This window comes from Mus caroli, unplaced genomic scaffold, assembly GCF_978045245.1.
Source record: "Mus caroli unplaced genomic scaffold, Mus_caroli_1 scaffold_20, whole genome shotgun sequence".
NCBI classification, from domain to species: Eukaryota; Metazoa; Chordata; class Mammalia; order Rodentia; family Muridae; genus Mus; species Mus caroli.
In genome coordinates this window covers 4,153,855-4,168,916 of record NW_028227275.1, presented here as the reverse complement: position 1 = coordinate 4,168,916, position 15,062 = coordinate 4,153,855, and the positions used below count along the sequence as shown (strand labels likewise).

At 48.0% G+C, this 15,062-nt stretch overlaps 1 protein-coding gene across 11 annotated transcripts in view; it reads right to left on the bottom strand.

The window, feature by feature from the left end:
• The window catches only part of Ablim1 (actin binding LIM protein 1), a 287,337-nt gene that overhangs the window by 85,616 nt on the left and 186,659 nt on the right, over nt 1–15,062 (bottom strand). For all 11 annotated transcript variants that reach the window (XM_085833839.1, XM_085833836.1, XM_085833834.1 and 8 more), the window contains one exon: nt 14,322–14,415. In XM_085833839.1, the coding sequence (XP_085689965.1) occupies nt 14,322–14,415 (94 nt within the window). The remainder of the gene's footprint in view (nt 1–14,321; nt 14,416–15,062) is intronic.

Sequence of the window (15,062 nt, the reverse complement as noted above, 5' to 3'; positions counted from 1 at the left end):
AGCTGAAACAAATAAAGAGTCTTGTCCAAGGGCTGGAGAGGTTGCCCAATGGTTAGAGTAGGGGGCTGCTCTTCCAGAGGACCAGGGTTCAGTTCCCTGTACCCACAGGGTAACTCACACCAGTTCCAGGGGACCCGACACTCTCAGACAGAAGTACATACACAAAAACACCACCAAGGCACCCACATAAAGTAAAAATAAAATAAAAACCTATGGAAAAAAGGAGTACTATCCAAACATATTAATCTTCACTTATAGTCATGAGGATCTTATTAAAGAAAAATATTCACGTATTACAGTAATGAATTGAGAAAGAGTTCATCTCATCTTCAATACGAACTCCTCCCAACTGTGACTCTGAAGTCCTCTCTTCTTCTCAGAAGCCAATTCCTCAGAGCTCTCAAACCCAAAAGCAAGCGTGCGCATGCATATACACAAAATGAGAAAGGAGAGAGAGGGAGAGAGGGAAAGAGTCAGAGAGACAGAAACAGACCAAGCCCAAAGCCTAAAACACTTTTTTTTTTCATTCTTGGGAGTAATCACATCCAAGCACAACTGTTTTTTAAAAGCTACCACCCTCTGTGGCACCCTGGCAGGATCTGCCTTGCGTCTTTAGTTCTCTGCCTATGAGAGATGATCCACAGTTCATCTGGAACACCAGACGGGGCAAGAATTCCAATAAAATGCATTTCAGGGTAATAGAAGAGGTGTCTGTCGCTACCATGAACCGACAACATGTAGAGGTTCCCAGTGACTCCCTGGCCTGCCCACCGGAAAGCCAGCAAATGCCTCCAAGGGAAAGGATACCCTTTGCAAAGCACGCGTTACCTTGTGCCAGGGTCCGTGCGTTTGATCCTGTTCCTTGGCTCTCCTGGGCAGAACTCCTCTGAGCTGCCAGCTCAGAACACCTTGGACGTGCTAGACCTCAACCTGGTAGACTGAGGCCCGTGCTGGCTACCTGCCCAGCTGGCTCACACAGCAGGCTTCACTAAGGCTGCAGCCACGCACATCTCCCCAGAGACTCACACAGGAAACGAGAGCAGTTGTGGCAGGCTCCCTCCTCTCAACGCCTCCTCTCCTTGCCTCACTGACTAAACACAGCAGCAGCCACGACGGGCCAGTCCATGTTCCAGAGAAGCAGGGGGGGTTGACATTCTTTCTTTTGTTAAGGGCAGGTGAGGGAAGTACCATTGCCGCAGAGCCGCTCACGGTTGACTACGCTGTAAATCTGACTGTAACGGTCCCCGGGGGCTGGCCTCAGATGAGACTAGTGCGTTTAAATGTCTTTTTCTGGATTTGGGAAGAGAGAAATGTATGTGGTGAGCACAGCTTGCAAACAGCTTTCTCATCCAAGTGGCTGCTTGCAAGATGCGTGCTGTGAAGTTCTATGTGAACGTGAAATAGAGCTAAGCTCAACCTCGCACAGCATCCCACACCTTAGAACTCCGCAGCGCTGTTTGCTGTGAGATAGAAGTGCCATCTAAAGAGACTTCTCTGACAGGCAGGCTCGATGTGGATGTCTACACAGTTTACGCTGTGTTTACAACTTTTCACTGATTTACTGTGTGTGTGTGTGTGTGTGTGTGTGTGTGTGTGTGTGTGTGTCTAAGGGTGTCCTAGCACATGTGTGGAGGTCAGAGAACAGCTTCCACCTTGTGAGTCCCTGGGATTGCTAACATCATCAGGATTACCAGCAAGCACTTTTACCTGCTGTGTGTGCGCATATGCATGCATGCATGTGTAGGGGGCGGGGTGGGGGGAATGCTGAATGCCTACCGTGCTTTGGGCGCTTTATACATGTTATCTCATTTTTAATTAAGGCATTCTTCAGAAATCGCAGATGAACCTGTGACAGGTAGTGAGGTCACTGGCTCAGGAGAACAAGCCGCTAACCACAGCCAGACAAGTCTACCAGGCAGCTTCCTTTTGGGGAACCCTCCTTAGAGGCAAGACTCTGGTCATCTTCAACAAGATTAAGATGATTTAGGGAAAATTCATAGTGGTTACTGGCCATAAGGACCAGCATATAAAAGACCCTTCTCTATATGTACAGAATCTCTCCAAGCTGGCTGGAAACAGTCCCAACCATTGCTGAAGAAATGTGAAAGTCCTGGCAACATAGCTAAGCTTATGAAATGAAGAGAAAGCTGTTAGTTGCACACTCTAATAATTACAGGGCTGGGTTTTTCTTCTGAAGAGTCAAACCCTCCATTACAGGGACAGATTCTCAGAGTGGCGGCTGTGGGCATCTCTACCCCAGAGCCACTTACAGCAACACTGAATATAAGCAGCATTGCACACCCCCCATGCCTCTGCTCGAACCCCCTAATCAGGCTCTCTGTTTAAGTCTGAGAACCGATAGAGGGCTAGAGAGAGGGCTCAATAGTGAAGAGCTCTTGTTGCTCTTCCAGAGGATCCAGTTTGGATTCCAGCATCCATGTTGACAGCTCACAACCACTTGAAATTCCAACCCCAGTTGCTAGCTTCATAGGCACCAGTACAACACATTTGCACATGTGCACACACACACACACATACAAATAAAAAAATACAACACAGAATAACATTTTTGTTGGGCTGATAACATGAGAGTGAACCATTACATTCTAAGTGCATAAATGCTATTGTTGGTGATGGACATGAACCACACACGGCACACAAGACATCCAGGTGACTCTTGTGCGCTCTGTGTGTGTGTGTGTGTGTGTGTGTGAGAGAGAGAGAGAGAGAGAGAGAGAGAGAGAGAGAGAGAGAGAGAGAGAGAGAGATGGCTTTTAGCCACTGTATTCCCAGCACCTCTAGTGTGGGACACATTCAGGCAAATGCTTGTTAGAAGAGTCAAGAACCTGTCTTTGGAAGGAAAACACAAAAACTCATCTAGACCCCAGTCTCATGGCTGTAAGTGTTAGAGTTGAGCTCATTTCCTATCAATCCTCATCTTCTTCTACATCTCCTAAACGGGCATTGTCTGTTCCTTGTCTAGATTTTACTTATATAACCACTTCAGTGGTCTTGGGTTAGAGAGAAAGAGGAATAGTTATCTTCAGGGTTTACTGAGAAAAATCCCAAATTACCTCATGAAAAGGATTTTAAAAAATCACTGCCAGGTAGAGTCTGGAGACTCAGGTAACAAACAAGGGCGGGAGCCCTTGATGAGCAGCTACAAACAGGCAGTGAGAACTTACACAAAGGCAGAGCCTACTGTTGGCTTACGGGCAGTTCCACTAGACTCCTCCCAGGGACCTAGCAATAGATAAAGTCATCGCCCACCGCCAGATGCAGGTAGCTTGGCAGAACATGAGAAGACTTCTAGTTAACTAGCCCCCACTTTGTGTGTGTGTGTGTGTGTGTGTGTGTGTGTGTGTGTGTGTGTTTTCCTGGCCAGCCTCTCTTTCTCTCCTTCTGTCTTTCTCATCCCCACTTTCTCTGCCTTCATGGCCCCGCTTCTGTCTGTCTGCCTCTACCCCTTCTCCAGGCCCCCATCCCCCTTCTTCCCCCCCCCAAAAAAAAACTCCCTGATACCAGGGCTGTTGTATGGCACAATTTCTCAGATTTCTCACGGGAATACCTTGGCATGGGCCTCCCAGGCACCCCTGCCCCATCACTGCATTATATTTCATAACACCTACAAAGCATGATGGAGTAAGATTAGAAGCTGGGCTGCGGTGACAGCTCGTAATTCTGCAAAGGCACCAAAGATCACTAAATCGTTCTTGACATGGGTGAATTTTATGGCCCGAAAATATAATGAATATTCCTTGTTGGGTAGTTGGCTAAACCCTGCTCCAGGGGGACTCGGTGTTAAAGCCAAAGTTGCAGGACTAGAAACAAAGGAGTCAAGAGATCTCTTCAATGTTGTCTTAGTTAGGGTTTTACTGCTGTGAACAGACACTGTGACCAGGGCAACTCTTATAAGGACACCATTTAATTGGAGTGGCTTACAGGTTCAGAGGTTCAGCCCATTATCAAGGTGGGAGCATGGCAGCATCTAGGCAGACATGGTGTAGGAGGAACTGAGAGTTTACATCTTCCAGGCACTTCCTGGCAGTTAGAACGAGGGTCTTAAAGCCCATACCTACAGTGACACACCTACTCCAACAAAGCCACACCCACTCAAACAAGGCCACGCCCACAAGGCCACACCCACTCCCACAAGACCACACCTCCTAATAGTACCACTCCCTGGGCCAAGCATATTCAAACCACTACAGTTGTCACCTCAATATTCCTCATTGTCAGCATGAATACGGGTGGAGGCCTATAAGGTTGATGGGCCCAGCATTATGGAGCACAACCCAGTAGAGCAAGACCCCTGTAGGAGCTGATGCTTAAACAGTCTCTGGTAGAAGCTGTGAAGCATGAAAGCAGTGAGAGAGACATTAATGACCATGAAGGCAGCTAAAGAGCCATTTATTTTATATGCAAGGAGTGGGTATCTAGTGGGGTGCTGAGAAAACTGGGGACATGTGATCTTTGGTTGAAGGGCACAGGGACATTTATAATGTGAAAATGAACCATTTGTTAACACATTGCTAGCTGCTAGCCACTGGTGAAGACTAACAGAGAAAACCCCATGGAACCATGGGAGACTCAGCTCATGGGATGGCTAACGTTAGGCTGCTTCAGAGGTTTTCATTTCAAAGCATCATCACAACTGTTAACCACATTTGGAAATGTTACTAATTCTGTGTCTGTGTATGTGCCTTCATGTGTTTATGTGCACCATGTCCACGGAGGGGCCCGAGACCTGTGTGCTGGTCCTTTGGGACTGGAGCAACAAGCAGTTGTCAGTGATGTGCCCACGTGAGTGCTGGGAACAGAACCTGGGTTCTCTGGAAGAGCAGGTAATTCTCTTTTTGTTGTTGTTGTTGTTGGGGGTGTTTTGTTTTGTTTTTTGAGACAAAGTTTCTCTGTGTAGCCCTGGCTGTGCTGTCCTGTTTTACAGACCAGGATGACCTTGACTTCGTAGAAACCTGTCTGCCCCTGCCTCAAGAGTGCTGAGATCAAAGGCGCGCAGAGCCAGTCAGTGCTGCACTGCTCAGCCATTACTGGTGCATTTTAAACCATCACAGATTTGCCGGCCTCATTCCATCACTCCGGCTAGTTAAAGCTATTGGGCTTTACAGAATCTGTTCCTTCCTTTTTAAGCACACGAAATGGAAACAATCTATCAACAAATTAACAACAGAAACACTCCTGGAGGCCCAGGATGCCAGGCACTGTCTCAGACAGCTCACCCACCTGGATCTGATTTATGCCTATCAGAAGTAATTCTTAGCATCCCTCATTTAACTCCTGAGGGTTGATCAAGTGCAGCCAACGGGATCAACTGCTGCAGTGTGTGGTCACACATCACCTTCCTCTTCCTCCTACCTCACCAGTGAGTGACAGACACCAAGTCCCCAGAGTCCATATTCTGCTTCTACTTCGGAGATTCACACAGCCTTACCCTGGTTACAGAGCTTATGGGCAGTTTGCAAGCCTGTTCCAAAGTCTGCCTTTAGGGGGAGGGACCCCTGTGTCAGTTCATTCCCTCTGAGCTTGAAGGGCCCTAACCTCTCTCCTCCTGGCTAAGCTGACAGCCTATACCACCAGGCCCATCTGCTGGAACTGGCACAATGGCCTTCACGAGGCAGGAAGCCACTGGGTCCAGGAAGCCAGCACAATCGGGTGTAAAACAGAGTGGGAGGGGCCTGCTAGTGCAGGAGAGGAGAGGAAGCCAGTCCAGTGTGTGTGTGTGTGTGTGTGTACCAAATGCTTCTACCACTCCTGGAGTCAGGAAACCTTCCTGGTGAGCTTCACATGGTGCAATTTTCACAAATTTACACACTTGTGCAAAGAGGTGAAATGTACAAATACACAAGGCCAAGGTGGAGCTGAAGCTCTGAAGCATGGGAGGGGGCTGCTGCAGTCAGGATGCCCAGCAGAGGAAACAGGCTGGGAGTGGCTGGGCATGGATGTCCAGCCATCCTCGACCACGTGGATTCATGGGGATAGGTACTCTTTCCAAAAGAGGAGGGCTCCTGTTGAACCTCACAGTTCAGCTCACCCGAACAGTGTTAGTCTCTAATGATGTTTGTATGTATCTAAGTTTTAAAGCTTTACTTTTATGTGTATGGGTGTTTTTGTCTGCATAGATGTCTGTGTACCACATACATGCAATGCCTGCCTGCGGAGACCAGAAAAGAGCCTCCCCTCTTGTGGGGACTGGAGTTACAGACACTATGCAGGTGTACTAATCGAATCAGGGTCTTCTGGAAGAGCAGCCAGTGCTCATAACTGCAGAGCCATCTCTCCAGTCTCCCCTCCCTCCCCATTTTGAGAGTCTTCGATGTAACCCTGGCTCCTAGAACCCTTTACGTACACCAGGCTGGCCTTGGACTCAGAGAGCTGCCTGCTTCTCTGTCCAAAGTACTGGGATTCAAAGAGTTTGTCAACAGGCAGGCATAGCAAATATTTTTTAAGTAACAGTTCTTAAGTTTAAAACCTGATTGATTCAGATAAGAAAATAATACATTGTTTCCACAACAATAAAAAAATAAAATCGTATGTTTAAAAATCAAGGAAAGGTAAGGAAAATTTCCAATTGACTTAACTCTCTGAAGTTAAAAAAAAAAATCACCCTCAAAAACAAAACATCTTTTCAACTCAAGATAAATACAAATTCTTTTCAAACTGTCATTTCCGGATAAGGAAGCGCCTCCATTTGTTCTGACAGGAAATGGGGTGAGTTTTCCATAAATATCAGGCTTTACTGCTGTGAACAGTCTCTGGTTCCTCTGGCAACACACTTCCACCAGAGTAAATGTCAGAGAGAAATAGAGTCACGTGAGATGGGGTGGGGGTGGGAATAAAAAGGTAAGGGTGAGGGCGGGGGTAGAGGTGGGGGTGGGGTGGGGGCAGGGGTGAGGGTGGAGGCAGGAGGTGGAGATGGGGAGTTGGGGGTGGAGGGATGGGGTAGGACATATCTTCCTGAAGCCATTTCTTCATACTCCAAGTGGGTCAATCCCCACTGTTAAGAATGGGAGAGGTGAAGTTATTCTTTGCAAACAGAGTGCCACAGCTAACACATCACAGGGTTAAATTTAAACTAAATTTGGGTTGAATTTAAACTCAAGGTCACTTTCATCCAAGATTTTACATTGATAGACTCACCCTCTAGGATCGAGGGCCCAGTTGCATGTTGTGGCAACCAGTGGCCCCAGGAAGTGACGGAGGTTTTACTTCTACAGTGACAAAGAACCCAGTGTGGATGACAGAAAGTTCAAGCCTGTCTGGGCTACAAGCAAAGATGGTGATGAAGAGGACAACGATGATGAGGAGGATGAAGAAGGAGGAGGATGAGAAGGAAAAGAAGGAGAAGGAGAAGAAAGAAGAGGAGGAGGAGGAGAAGAAGATGATGATGATATTATGATGATAAAGACTATAAGCATGATAATTACCCACCTCCACCTCCTTGTTTCCTTCCTCTCTGCTCTCAGGCCTCTCAGGATGGCAGAGAGGAGAGAGGTAGAACACAGGCAGCTATGACAGCTTCTGATCATGCTAGGGTGTGTGTGTGCATGTGTGTTTATGTGTACATGTATGTATATGCATGCGTGGTCTGTATATATGTCTATGTGTGTGTTTCTTTTTTGTCCTTAAAATTCCAGTCCTTTATAGACATAGGATAAGAGGATCCCAGCTGTCACCCTCGTCTCTGCAAAAGGAGCAGGTGTGTTTGTTTGCACATGCATATGTATGCATTCAAGTTGAGATGCAAATTAGGTATTATAATTCACATTATTAAAGTACACACATCAGCATTTTGTGATATATCAGCAAAATTGTGCAACTGACACCATTGTCTAATTCTGGGATGTATTTATTCTCCCTGACCCAAAACGCCCATTATCACTCACCCCATCTCCTCCTCCCAGTCCCTGGAAACCATTAATTTACTTTCACCTCCTAATCTATATAACACTTGCCTAACCTATATAGTTTATGCAATCAGAAGAATATGACCCATGATCTTTTGTGACTTGCTTCTTTTCTTTTTTTTTTTCAGTGTTTTCAAGTGTTATCCATGATGTAACATGAACCAGTATTTCATCCTTTTACACAGCCAAGTAATATCCCATTATGTGGATATACCACCATTTGCTTAACCTGTCTACAATGGAAGCATTTCAAGCCGGATGTGGTAGTATAATGTCCTCCTATAGTCTCACCTATTCCTGTAGCTGAGTTCAGCAGTTTAAATCCATCTTGTGCAACATAGCAAGACCCCACCCCCCACCCCATCTCCAAAACAGAACAAAAATTGGAAGCCACTTCTCCAGCTCTAGTGACCCATCGATAGTCTGAAGTGAGGAACCATGACAAGTATCTCTAGTTCCATCTTGCCTCATAAGACCTTCTAGAATACCTGTGGCTCTGGGAAGAATCCCAGGCCAGAGCTCTGTGAGGAGGCTGAGCCCTCGAGCTGGAGACAAATTTCTCTTCAGTGTTCTCTGAGGGCCATGCTGGGTGCTCTGGTGGCCTACTGCTGATTAACAAAGTCAAGACACCCTGAAGTCTGACTCCGCAGAAAAGCAGCCGACCAGAGACAAGGTCTTCAGTGGCCTTGTATGCTGACAAAAACAAGAAAGCAATGAACGAGCAAACGTCTGTCTCCAGCACAGGTGTGACAGGACTAGCGGGACGCCTTCTCCGTCAGGAGCCTTAAACTCAGCTCCCTCAGCCAGCTACACCTCACGGCCAGTTATCTGACTGTGGATGGCTGTGCGAGAATGTGTGAGGGCTCCCACGTGTCCCCCTTCTGAGAGTCAAGAGACCTGTTTTCTAATTTCAGTCTGTTGCTAATTAGCTCCAGATCCCGCAGCACTCCGTGGCTTCTTCTTTAACGGAGGTCAGTGGTGAAGGCCTGGACCACTTTACAAGGCCTGCAGTATGAATGGAACAGTTCTAAGCACACTTGCAAATGTTAAGAAATGTTCCATAAAGTCAGGACACTGCGGAGGCTCACTGTTCCCTGGGGCACAGAACAGCTTACCAACTCAACAGAGGGACTTGATCTTTTTCCCTTCCCCAATTCTCAAAAATATTTAAACCCTCCCAAAAAACCCCAAATTGGTGTGAAGATAGGACGGCAGAACGGAGTAGGCAGGGATGCCTTTTGCCCCAGCGAGGGCTGTCACTCCGGCTCTGCCCGGGATGACACACACACAGACCCAGGAAGGAAGGGTGTTTTTTTGCAAATCATGTCTTTGAAGATGACAACCAGACCTGTTGAGTAAATGCTGCAGAATAACTAATGTTTCTCTCCGCAGCTGACAGGCTAATCCAAAACAAGACCAAACCTGTCTAAAATCTCTGCGCCACAAAGGATGGGACAGTGCCTTCACCTTCTAATGTGACCGAGTGTGCATCTGTCCTCCGAGCCCCACGCTTTGTGAAAAAGCAGGGTTTTAATCAGTCAAAAAGCCAGACAGAACAACCAACACTACTGGTTTTTAATCCCTTGGAGAATCCAGAGAAAGGATTTGACTGAATCCCATTTCCCACAAGCCAGGAGTTGAGCAGGAGGGGTTTGAAAGCAAGCACAAATCCCATCCAAGTTAACCAGCAAAACAGGACAGGGTCTAGAGGTTTACACGGGTGGAGGAGAGGTGGGGCTCTAATGGAGTCTCAAAAGGGCTGGGTCCTTCAGTAGCACACAGTCCCCAGTGGTACCCCAAGAAAACAGGCATCACCGCACATTCTGGAAAGACCAGATTCAGCCTGCAGGTGTTGGCTGGTGGGAGGAGAACCAGAAAGCCTGCATGACCTAAGCAAGAACAGCGAGATTGCTTCCCACCCCTGTGGTGAGAACCAGGACACAGCTCCTGCCTGGCTCCTTCTAGAAAGGACAGAAGAATGTCCCCACGCCATCCCCAGGAGGCGGCAGCCTGCAGGTGCCTCCTTAGGGAAGGCACTTAGGCAGAGGGGACAATGGCTGGGGCCACTTGTTTTAAGTGAGAGAGTGAGCCACGTCCCAGAGGCTCCCTGGGGTGGTGGGGTGGCAGGGGTGGTGTTAGAGAACAGGAGAGATGAGGGAACCCTGAACTGAGGGAGGACACCCGGGACAGGCCCCTTCCCTCTGCTCTTCAGACTTCATTTACAGTTCACCCGCTGATCTCACAAAATGATTGACAGCTGCCGCTTCTTCACACAGATGGCTTTCAGCATCTGGGGAAAGGGTCTTGGGGGCATCCACCAAAGAAATGGGAGATTTGTAGGAAGGAAGTCACAAGTCCACTAGCACCAATGACTGACCCGAGTCACCTTGCAGCTCCCAGAGTCCGGGTGGGGAGAGGGGGAGGGGTGGGAAGAAGAAACAGGAGGGGCTGATTCCAAGGACAGTTCAAAGTAGGCACTAGAGGTAGGAGGTGATCAACAAACCCTAATATTCCACTCTAATTTGCTCCCAGCCTCTTAAATTAAGAAGCAAGCCAGCCGCAGTAACAATCTTCAGATTTTGGACTTATAGGGTCAATTAGTAAAATGTAAAAGTTACATTTTATTCATTTGTGTGTGTGTGTGTGTGTGTTGGGAGGGCATGCATGTGTGAGGGCCCCAGTATGCATACAACATGCAAGTCTCTCCCTTTACTCTGTAGATCCCATGGGTCTCAGGCCATCGGACTTAGCCTCAGACCCCTTTACCAGATGAGCCATCTCACAGGCCCGGCAAACATCTTTAAAGACACACCATTCACAACAAGATGGTCTCCAAAGACAATGTCACTGTTGTAAAGACAACAGGAAGTAAGTGGCAATAAAGAGAAGCGTGACATGGGTGTGTGCACCAAGTGCCTGGGCAGGCCAGGTCAGTCAGAATGAGCCTCGGGCTCTGACCCCTGAGATGCAGAGAACAGCTGTGGAAAGCTCCCACACTGGGCAGCGCACTGGGAGGCCAGCACCCTAGCCTTGGGTTTACGCACATACTTTGAATGATTTCCATTAATGAAAGGAGAGATGGGCTAAGAATGTGGAGAGACGTGTCCGAGGTCACCCAGTGGGTGCGTTCCAGAGCCAAGAGTTGATCTCTAGGTTCCCTGTCACCTTTCTCTTTAAACTACTTGGTCTCTGCTTATCCCATCAGGCTGAAGAAATGTGTGAGCACTACAACTCTGGAGGTGGGATGGGGTGGGGATATGGTATACTCAGTTGATACAATGCTTGTCTGGCATGCATAACCCCACCCCTACATACAGCAGGCATCCTGGTCCACCCCTGCAATCCCACCATTCGGGAGATGGAAGTGGGAACATTAACGATTCAAGGTCATCCTCGGTCACAAAGCAAGTTCAAGGTTAGCCTGAGATACCTGTGTCCAGTCTTAAGACAATGTTAAAGAACTCAAAAGAGAACAGGCAGAAGCGAGCGCAGGATGTTGTTCTGAAAGCTACACGCATACTTTGTGTCTGTGAAAGACACAACCCCAAGGAAGCTGAGGTTCTCCAGGAAATGTTAGAGAAACAAAAAGAGGCAAAGCTAAACCTGGACAGGCAGTTTGGGGCCCTTCTCTGTTGAAAGCCCCCTTGGGTGTATGGTAGCACCTTTAGGAGAACTAAATGCAGTGGCCTCAGCTCTGCTCCAATATTTATAGTCTTTCCACATTAGGCAGTCCCTGGGTCTTCTAGAATTGGATGAGCAAAAGCTACCTCCACAGCAAGTCTTTGCAGCTGGAAACACTCATATATTTGGAAATGGTATTCAGAGATGTAATTAAGGCAGGGGTCTTGAAGAGACTATTTGAGTGATGGGCATGGCCTTATATAGAATGATAAGTGCCCTTTTAGGAGAAGGGTGGAAAGGTAGCTGGCAGAGGAGGTGGTTCACCTGGAGTGATGCATGCCGGGAAGCTGGAGATCACCAAAAACCATTCCCCCAGTATTTGAGAGAACAATGGCCCTGATGATACACTGTTACAAATGTCTAGACTCTAAAAAACGAGAGAATAGACTGTTTTAAGCCATCACTGTTGCAGCCCATGCAGAAAATAAAACCACTGGTATACTGATACAATGAATTTAAAACAAAAAGACAGGGTTTGGAGTATTGATGACAGAGCTACACTGAGAATGGTTCCTCAGCAGGGCCAGGGAATGAAGCTTGGGGGAGGTGGGGCATGGAGACTGGTCCTACTTTCTCCTGGTGACCAAGCCCAGCTGAGTCACTAGCAGTCACATGTCTTGTGCTAGCCCCTGCAGGACATTTTTCTGGGTCACACACCCATCTGAGGAGGACAGAGTCTGCTGGGCGGACCTCTCATCTAAGCTGAAAGTGCAAACCACTCCCGGGCTGACCGATGTTGGAGGCTCTGTATGGAATGTCTCCAAGCCCTCAGCTCTTCAGACCTGCCCTGCCAACCTGAGGCCAATGTGGGACAAGTTCCTTGAAGCCTCTGTGACTCCCGCCTGAGAGAGAAAACACAAGGGGCCAGCATGTCTCCAAAACGGCATGTTCTAGATTGCAACTATATTTTATAGATTCCTTCCTGTAGCTGTTGAAGTGAATGTAAACACGCATGCAAAAACACGTTTTTTTCCCTCCCAATGCTTTTGGGGAACACATTTCCATGTGTTGATTAAAAAAAAAAAAAAGAGGTTGATTTGAACACATGACCTTAAACTTGGGTACCAAGTTCCACATCTTCCTGCCTCTTTTGTTTACAATACCCTCACACCCTTCTTGGTTTTTAAATTTTAGATTCAAGGCAAAATTCATGTAGTCTAAAGTGCAACACCTTAGAACCAACAATCTGGAGGCACCCAATGAACACCACACCAAGGCCTCATACCCACCTCTCCTATCTGCTTGCTGGGAAGCGTTTGCATTTGTGTCAGGGAAACTCTCCCAGAAACAGTCACTATTGTTTTCTTCCCAGCCCTTAGCAAACAGCAGTCTGCTTTCTGTTTCTAATCACTAGGCCTTTGGTGATGGGCTCCATGTCTGGGTGGTCTGACCACCACACTTCCTGCCTGCCATCTTTCACTTATGGTACATTTGTGGTGTAGCAGGTTATCACTGCTTCCCGACATCTACTGGGGCATGACTGAGCCGCTTCCTCCTCCCTCTGCTGTCAATGGTGGGTGGGGAGTGTGTGTGCACAGGTGTTTGAAGACTCCCATTTATACTTTCCACAGAACACTGACTCCATCCTGTGGTTCCGCTGCTATAGAGCCTACGTCCTCCTCACTTCTCTCCACAAAACTCAGACTTCTGAGTGTGGCCCTGGAGGAGTCCTCCTCCACTTCTCCAGCATGGTACCCCACAGCGTGCTCCTTTGTGTGTCCTGTGTCCTCGCCACGTGGTCCTCTTTATCAGAGCGTTCTCCCTCGGACTGCTGGGTGACTATACTTGACAAGAGTCTCTTCTCCATCTCCTCAGGACAGTTAGTGCATGGTGACCCTCGATGTTTGGTGGGAAGAACTTGTAGTGGGATTCGGGGAGATTACTCTTAACCTTTGTTGTGATATCCCCTCAGAGTGGCCAGAAACACCATAGGGACTCCCTGGATAGACAGCCCGTGTCTCTAAAACATACTCTACTGGCTGTATGGAATCGGCACCCGAGGGACCCACATGATGGCTTGGTAGGCCAGCAGGCTGAAGCTGCCAGGCTCTCTGGCACTGCACATTCTCTCTGCCCTACGGACAGGAAGGTGAGTGTGTGTGTGTGTGTGTGTGTGTGTGTGTGTGTGGCAACTGTGACTTTCCCCTCCAGCTTGATGATCCCCAAAAGCTCTGTGAGAAACAGGGTTTTCTCTGAACTTTGATCCCAGAATTCCTCGCTGCAGCCTCTCTCATCAAAGAGGTGTTAGCTAGGCCCAGAAGCAGGTACTGGCAGAGGCAGGAACAAAGCTCCGGCTGGAAGCAGTCACACCTGAATTTGACAGGCTTCCTTCAGCTCCGTCACAGGGTTCTCTGAGTCACAGCGGATGTGGCTTTCTAAGTTAGGCAGAGAAGTCAAAGCCTTCACCTTGAACCCTCCCTTCCTTTCTCAGACTCTGAGCTTCTGAGGTCTCCACAGACAGCACACATGTGCAAACACAAATGTACACACAGGATCTGACATCATATTCTTACTCTTAAAAAAAAATGCCTGCTTAACTCCCAGGGAGGAAGGTCTGTTCTTTTCTCTATCATTCCAAGTTCCCCTTGGCCTTTGGAAGAAAGGTAAGTACAACACACGAGTCCTCTCAGACAGTCACCCATGGCTATTCTCCTTCCTCCTCAGGAGAAGACACGCAGGATGAGGGCCCGCAAGCAAACGGTGGTGGTCTGCACTTACCTCCAGGACTTTTCCTGTGATAAACTGGTGACAGGCTTCACACTTCACCCCAAAGAGCCCCTGGTAGTCTTTCTCACAGTATGGGGAGCCATCCCTGAAAGACAAAGCTACATTCAGGTCTTGGGAAGACACCAAAGCCACTTTGCTGAGGCCCTTCCCACAGAACAAGAGTAGAATCCATCTTTACACAGACCCAGCAACCTGACCACACAAAACCACAGGCCAGAGAGCAAGTGGTTGTCTCCAAGCCAGACAGAGAGAAAAAAAAAAAAAAAACCCAACAAACCACCAAATGGTTACTGTGCCCACTTCCTTGGTTGTCACAGAATTAAGGAGCATGGGCCCCAGTATTCTTCTCCTGGCAGCCCAAATAACCCTCAGATGAGCCAGTCTGAAAGGCCCAGGATATCTTACCTCCCTTCACACACCATCTTCTCAGAATCAAAGGCCCACCAGAGCCTCCCACCACCTCAAATGTCACCTCCTCAGCTCAGGTCCCTTTGGCTCTGAGGGTATAGGACATGGCTCGGCTCAGCAGCCGCATTTGTCTCACAGTGTGGCAAAGCTGCCATTTCCTGAGTGTTACTACTCAGAACAACTGGAAAGCAAGTCTGAGGGTCCACTCTGCCTATTACTGGCAGACCTCAGTGCCACTTAAAAGCCAGACAAACACTCACGTTGTCCTTTAAGCTGCTCATCACAGTCACCTGTAGAGCTCTTTAGTCCCTCACAGGGGTGTTT